Source organism: Gossypium arboreum, chromosome 13, assembly GCF_025698485.1.
Source record: "Gossypium arboreum isolate Shixiya-1 chromosome 13, ASM2569848v2, whole genome shotgun sequence".
Classification (NCBI taxonomy): Eukaryota; Viridiplantae; Streptophyta; class Magnoliopsida; order Malvales; family Malvaceae; genus Gossypium; species Gossypium arboreum.
Genome location: NC_069082.1, coordinates 42,349,516 through 42,357,704, shown reverse-complemented (window position 1 = coordinate 42,357,704; position 8,189 = coordinate 42,349,516). Strand labels below are relative to the sequence as shown.

General features: G+C 35.0%; 1 protein-coding gene across 1 annotated transcript; it reads left to right on the top strand.

Annotated features, from left to right (window-relative positions):
* Nucleotides 1-2,174: 2,174 nt before the first annotated feature.
* LOC108459027 (aspartic proteinase CDR1-like) lies at nucleotides 2,175-5,826 on the top strand. Its single transcript, XM_017758399.1, has 2 exons — nucleotides 2,175-3,468; nucleotides 5,723-5,826. The coding sequence occupies exons 1-2, from the start codon at nucleotides 2,175-2,177 to the stop codon at nucleotides 5,824-5,826; spliced, it is 1,398 nt and encodes a 465-aa protein (XP_017613888.1).
* Nucleotides 5,827-8,189: the final 2,363 nt, after the last annotated feature.

Sequence of the window (8,189 nt, the reverse complement as noted above, 5' to 3'; positions counted from 1 at the left end):
TGATATAACATTAAATTCACTAACTACATGGCCATTTTTGTCCACCATTAAAACAAATGGTATATTTGACATGCAAGGACTTTTATTTTAAAAGCCAAGTCAAATAGGTGCTTTAGCATCTAGCACTCAACTTTTACACTTTACGCGATTTAATCCTTTTCCATAATTAAACATAGAAACAAATAAATTAAATCACAGAAATTTTACAGATGTAAATTCACATATCACAGATACATAAAATAATATTAAAATATTTTTCAGACTAAGATTTGTGGTCCCGAAACCACTATTCCGACTAGGGTCAAAACCGGACTGTTACACATTTGGTAGTGGCGGTGATATGACGTCTTGAGATGAAATATGTTAGGGCGACTAGCAATCAATTACTCTGGGTTTCAACATGACCCTCACATAGTCTTAGTAGAGCTATCGCTTTTCAAAGTTCACCAAGTTGGGGTTTGCAAACTAGCCTAGGCTCGCAATGTGGTTGGTTCCATTGGGAGACATGTGTTCAACTCTCTATGGATACACGACTAGGTTCATGAGGTATGCTGCAAGGTCTGTGAAACCCATTACACAAGGTATAGCATGGGTAAACCACCCCATTGGTCACTTTAAATAGGGGTCGTTCCTATTTTGATCACCCTAATTTTTTTGTTAAATTGGTTACCAAAAAAAGAAATTGATTAAATTGGTCACTCCATTGTTACATAGTAATAGAAGTCTAACGGTGCATTTCCACATTAGTCACCCTAAAATTAAGGTAAATTACTTGTTAATCACTCTAAATAGGAGTCGTCCTTATTTTGGTCAATCCAAAATTTTTTCATACAAATGCACTGTTATTTTCCTGTTACTATTTAACGGTGGTGTGACCAATTTAATTATTATTTTTAAATGATTAAATAAACAAAAAAAATTTAAAGTGACTGAAATAAGAACTACTCCTATTTAAAACAATTTACAATATAGTTTACAATATAGTTTACTAAAAGCTGGCTCCTGGACTAACCAAAACAACACTGCATTTGTTTAATGTCATTTTCCCTCGTAGATATTCTTAAAAATCGCCAAAAGCCGGCATTCGTTGTGAGTATCTCCTCTTTTGTAAGCGATTATTTCCAAGGAAAGTCTTCGTTAGACCTACTTTATATCCTTCCAAATATATACGTGTATACTGAATTTTTTGTTTCTTTTTTCAATTACGTTCCTTTTTATATATTCCTTTTAATTAATTTACCGGAATTAAAATTGATTTCCAAAACTCTTTTATCTTGGCTTTAGATCCCCGTTTTTTAATTATAATAGCTGGACACATTGAAATTAATAAAATTAAATATTGAATTTGAAAATGGAAAATGGAAAATGTTTGATTTATTTTATTGTAAACTAATTCCTCTAATGCACTATTAATTATATAATTTTCTTATAAAATATTGTAAAACAATTTACACATAATATTTCATAGATAAAATATTTTCGAATTAATTGAAATATTTTAATAACGCCATATAATTAATTACTTTTATATATATATATATATATATATTGACATTATACATTTAAGGTGATTAATTTATAATGGTAAAATAGTAAAATAGTTAAAGTGTAATTAATTATTTAAAATTTGTTATGAATCAAATAATTTCTCTTATTTTTTCAACAATAAGATTACATTAATTTAACATAAAAGATGATGATGTGTCAAGTAATGAAACTATTCTCTTATCACAAAAATAACTATGTCACGCAAACAATTTCTTTATATATTTGTATACATTAAAATATATAATATATATAATTATTGGAATAATTATATACAATTTTGCTTCATTGAGTGTTGTAATATTTGAAGATGATTTTGTGTAATTTTCTAAATAAAATTTAGTTTTAATACTGATACCAATGTGGTATTTAGATTTATTTATTCTGTTAAATATGTACAATAAATCAAAATTAATGCTTCATCTTTATAAAAGTAATTAAATTAAAATTTTATACTTATAATTACAGTAATTAAAATTCATGTGACCAAATCAGAAAAAAAATATTCATATATTCATAAATTATATGCGAGGCCTTTGAATTGTTGTCTCATTCTCTCATTTAACCCCATAAATTCACCATGATTCTAAACACTCAAACCATCTCCAACTCACCTTCTTCCTCTAACAATGGCTGCCATCGTCTCTCTTTTCGCCTTTGTTTTTGCCATTGTTGGTCTCTCTAATCTTTCCATTATTCAAGCTCAAAAGGATGGTTTCAGTGTAGAATTAATCCACCGTGACTCTCCAAAGTCTCCCTTATACAATCATTTAGATACTACCTACAATCGTGTAACCAATGCCTTGCGTCGTTCTTTTAATAGAGTTCATCGTTTCAAACCGACTTCTGTGACAACAATGGAAGCCGAAGTTGATATTAGTGCAGATTCGGGTGAATACTTGATGAATATAGCAATTGGATCCCCAGCTTTTGATATTTTCGCCATTGCTGATACCGGGAGTGATCTTATTTGGACTCAATGCAAGCCTTGTTCTCAGTGTTTCCCGCAAAACGGCCCTCTTTTCGACCCCACCGCATCATCAACATATAAAAAGTTTTCTTGCAGAACAAGTCAATGTGGGGATGTTGAAGGAACATCTTGTTCAAGAAACGGCTCATGCCAATATTCAGTCTCTTATGGCGATGGATCTTACTCAAATGGCGAAGTTGCTTCTGATACACTCACCTTGGATTCAACAACGGGTAGTCCAGTCGTGGTTCCAAATGTTATTATGGGTTGCGGACATGATAATGATGGAAGCTTCGACGAGAATACCTCTGGCATCATTGGCCTTGGAGGTGGAGACTCTTCGTTGATTTCCCAATTGGGAACTACAGTTGATGGCAAATTCTCCTACTGCTTATTGCCCTTTTCCGACGCTGGAAATTCAAGCAAGATGAACTTCGGTTCTGATGCCATTGTTTCTGGTAACGGAGCTGTTTCGACTCCATTAACCAAACAATCCCCTCAAACTTTCTACTTCCTCACCTTGGAAGCAATCAGTGTGGGAACCAACCGAATAAAGTTTACGGATAAACCTTTTGGAACAGACCAAGGGAACATCATCATCGATTCCGGTACGACATTGACACTTTTACCAGATGAGTTTTACTCGGAACTCGAGTCAGCGGTGTCTAGCATGATCAATGCGCCGAAGGTTAATGGTCCCGAGGGTCTGAATTTATGTTACGATGCTACAACAGAGTTTGCAGTGCCAGATATTACAGTTCATTTCAGTGGTGCAGATGTAAAATTGCAGCCATTAAACACCTTCGTCTTGGTTTCTGAAACAGTTGCTTGCTTTACATTCAGTCCCGTTCCAAATTTCGCCATCTATGGTAACTTGGCTCAGATGAATTTCTTGGTTGGATATGATACTATTAAACAGACGGTGTCGTTCAAACCTTCAGTTTGCTCCAATTGTTGGAAAAATATGGACATTACATATATAATAAGCATAATTACATGTTATTATTTATTATCATAAAAGTTAATTCAAATTAAAAGTAATTTAATTTAGTTAAAAATTATTGAATTTTAATTATTAAATAAAGAATGTGCCAAAATATGCGTAGATATATAATTTTGAGTTTGATATTTTGACTATATATGTTGATATTTGAGATTCATGTTAATATGCTTAAGTTTTGATTATTTATAATTTATAATAACGATTTTGGTGTTTTTCTATTGTTATATTTTTAATATGTATGATGGAAATATTAAATTAATGTGTTAAAAGAATTGCTTTTAGTTGTCATCATTGATTTATATGCTAATTTCAAATTTTTATTTACGTTTTTTTTAACGGAAAAATAAATTCAAAGGCAATGTTTTGATTAAGATTTCATTATAAAAACCACGACCAAAGAGTATAATTAGAAGATTTGGATGTGGGGCTTATACAGTTTCAATGAATAAGTTTTTTTAAATAATTTATCTAAAATGGCCCATTTTCAAGTATATTTACAGAAATGGGTTTCAGTATTATTTATCGGAAAGGGCTATTTTTGACAAAACACATCCACGTAGGAGCGTTTAAGGAGAAATTTCCAGCAAATTGCGCCCTTGGGGAGCCTTTTTGCCATGTTAGCACAAAATGCACTGACATGAACACGCTTTGCTAACGTGGCAAAAAAGCTCTCCCAAGGGCGCGTTTTGCTCCGTGTTTTTTACACCAACGGCTATTTTTTTTACCGTTGGAGGGTCCAACGGTAAAAAAAAAGTATAAAACACCCTCCTATTATTTCACACAATATTTCTTCAAATTTTAGCAAAAAATGCTCTCAAATTTCTCTCTAAAGCTCTCAAATTTCTCATTAAATTTCTCAAAGCTCTCTTTAATTAGTTATTTACTTTAATTTTTTTTCTAAATTAGTATTATTTTTTTATGATTTCAAAAATATTTCATCGTGTTAGCAATGATCCCCATTATTTCGTCTCGATCATAAACATATCACTGTCGAACAAATAAAAATGATAAGGGTTAATTTTAATTTTTGAATATTATTTAATATTTTTTTATTTATGTAATTTTAATTCATTTTTATTTTATAGTTTTTATAATAGTCTGTAGATCAGATGTTACAATATTATATTCATAATATGCCTGGTCCTCCATCACCGTTGATAGAAAATTACTTGAGGGAAGTGGGTTTTTGGCACGCCGCCACTATAGGCCGAGGGTGCAAGTTGGACACGAAACTCATCAATGCGTTAATAGAAAGGTGGAGACCTGAGACGTACACATTCAATCTTCTATGCGGAGAGTGTACTATCACTTTGGAGGACATCCAATTACAATTAGGATTGTCGGTGGATGGGTCCACAATCACCGGGCCCGTTCAATCTGCTGATTAGGGAGTCATATGCTACGGTCTTTTAAGTGCGATTCCAGATAATATTTACAAAGGTCAGATCGAGATGGGCTGGTTACGAGACACATTCCCAGAGCCGGATAATGATTCGATAAAGTAGAAAGAATACGATATGCTCAGGCATACATCTTTGAGATGATTAAAGGTCATTTGATGCCAGACTTGTCACGAAACCTTGTACATCTGAGGTGGCTGCTGAAACTCGTTGATTTTAGAGCAGCTGGCGAATTAAGTTGGGGGTCTACCGTGTTGGCAACATTGTATCGGGAGATGTGCAAGGCGACACCACCAAATAAAGTCAAAATCAGAGGTTGCCTATCACTACTACAATCAGGGGCTCGGTTTCACTTTCTATTTTTATGTCCTTGAGTGAACTACCCATATACATTTCCACTCATAATGAGGTGAAATTTTTATTTGATTTTACAATTATTCCATAGATTTAAAATAAAATTATATGCTGAAAATTTATTTAATTAGGTGGAACCATCCAGCGAGTTGTGTTGGAATACCTACCGCTCTTGAAGATATACGGCCTCTATTAGACTAACGGTCGGAAGCGCAAGTAAGTTTTAAATAAAATATATATACATAAAATAGTCGTTTCATATTTAGTATTTAGTATCTAGTATTATGTATATAACTAATATATTTATCACATTCATATAGTTTCAATGGACACCGTACGAGGATCCGGCAATACGGGCCGTAATTCTGGAAGAATTCTTTTAAAATCCGAACATTTGGCATGTTAAGGTCTCATTGGTTAACTATGCTACTGTCGAGATGCATTAGACAGATAGAGTGTTGCGACAATTTGGATTCCAACAACCGATTCCTGAGGAACCTGAAGTGCTCGATGACCAGCAAAAAATCGACTTACTGCAAACGAATACAAATTGATCAGAATTCTTCTCGAAATATATCAAAATTTAGGAAAACCAGTATGATCATATACCTAATTGTGAACCGATCATCATCCCAGAATTAGCGTGCATGCTGGATTACATGCCATGGTTTAGGATCCATTGCAAGCCATATTTACTATTGGAAGAGCAGCGGCGTCGGAAAATCCGTTTCGAAAGGGAACGACGGACCCTTTAAATCCAAGAAGAAGGGATGACGGCATGGGCCCAACAACAGTATCTACATAATTACCGGGCCAAATGCCTCAATTGACGACACCTATAGCACAGCCCCTTCAGATTATGCCAGGTGTGTATCCTAGCCCTTATATGTATCCTAACCCTTATATGTTTTCATTTCACAGTCCTATGCTAGGTTGGAATGATGGCTCGGTGCATCTCCTTTTTGATAACTCTGACTCAACCGATGATATATAGGTCATCGTCCCGGAGGGATCACACGAGGCATCATCGGCGAACTCATCTCATTACCAATCCCCATCGTCTTATGGGATTCAAACACCTCCACCGTGGCTGATGCAAACACCTCCATATTCTTTATTCTACCAATGTGGGTCATCCTCCCAACAGCCACAACCGGAGCAACTACAACCCCCACCGAAAGCGCAACTAAGGAGGAATCAAGCGTGTAGTCGTCGACCACCCCCATGTGGCACTGATTCCGACCGACAATACATTGAATTTTTTTAATATATTTGTACAAACTGTTTCTATGTTGTTTCATTTAATAAAATAAAAGTTGCTTTTAATATTTTAATACTAAATTAATTTTATATTTTTAATAAAATAGAATTTCTTTTAAATAAGGTGGAATAGAAATAATGCAACATAGTTTCATTACAGCAATTATCAACTATTTCAATTTGGGACATGGTCGAATTGTATGACCTGGGTTCCTACACCATCCACACAACTTTTGTTGGTTCATTCTTTCTCGAATATCCATATTATTATGTATTCTACTCGAGAAAGGTCGACTTTTTGGTTTGCAACACATTTCTCTATCCGATAACAACTTAAATGGAGCAAGTGATATAGATGACCACTTGCGTTCATCTAGGACTGGTGGGAATACGTGTCTCCACACATTGTACATGTATTCTATTTTGTACACTTCGCCGCCATATCTTATGGGATCCAAACGGAGATTCTGACAAGCTGCAATTGCATAAGCGCATGGATAACAAAGTGTGTCAAACGTCCCTAGTCGCAAGTTCTATTTATCAGGTGTACACGATATTGTCCGTCGGTAATACATTCTTCGCTCGGTCTATCAAACTCTGTCACACGAAACCATAGTTTGTCGTGATCGTAACACACTGTGTGCATCGTGTTGGCCCGCGACTTTGCATTGTTAATTTCTTACAATACCTTTCGGAACCATATATGGCCTCCCTGCATTTGGCCTTTATAACTCACTGCTCACTTTGGAAATAGTGCCGCCAAATAAAAATATGTTTCTTGCACAATCGAGGTAATCGGCAAATGACGTATTCCTTTTAGAACAGAATTTTTGCATTCAACTAGGTTTGTGGTCATATGACCATATCGTAGGCCACAGTCATATACTTGTGTCCACTGTTTGTATTTTCAAGAGGTAGTTTGCGCCTTGATTGTTAACTGAACGCAAAATCCCCAACACCTCATGAAAATGGTCCTTATTGATCTCGTACCCTGCCAATATAAGTTGATAGAAAAAATTACATATCAATATTCCATTCAGAATAAATTGAATATTACAAACGAAAGTATATTAATAGAGATTAGATACCGATATTGGTCACTTGCCATCGTTCAGTCGTAGACCAATATTGCCCGTAGTAGTTGGACACAACGTACCTTAGACAATACCTATGGTGTGGCGATCCCATAGGCTTCCCTGTTCCTCAATTACTGCTAGTATTCTAGTACCCCGATCTAATATAATGCAAATATCATGTTGGAGGCATACATGCCTCCTTAACCTAGAAAGAAAGAAATCTCAGTCATTAGCTGACTCCCCCATTGTTATTGCAAAAGCAATTGGAAGGATTCTACTACCGTCATCCTATGCCATAGCTAGCAATAGCCGATGGGTATATTTACCATATATAAAGGTACCTTTAATTTGTACCAATGGCTTGTAGTACACAAATGTATCCCGACATTACTTAAAGCTCTAGAACAGACGCTTGAACACTTGACATCCACGGAGCAATGGTCATTGTAGTACGCGAAGACCGTTTCAAGGTCTATTATGCAACCTAAGACGTACCTCTCTAGCACCTGACACCACTGCCAAACCTCATTATATGAAGCGTCCTACCTACTATGCATCTTTTCCAATGCCTTCTGGTTAGC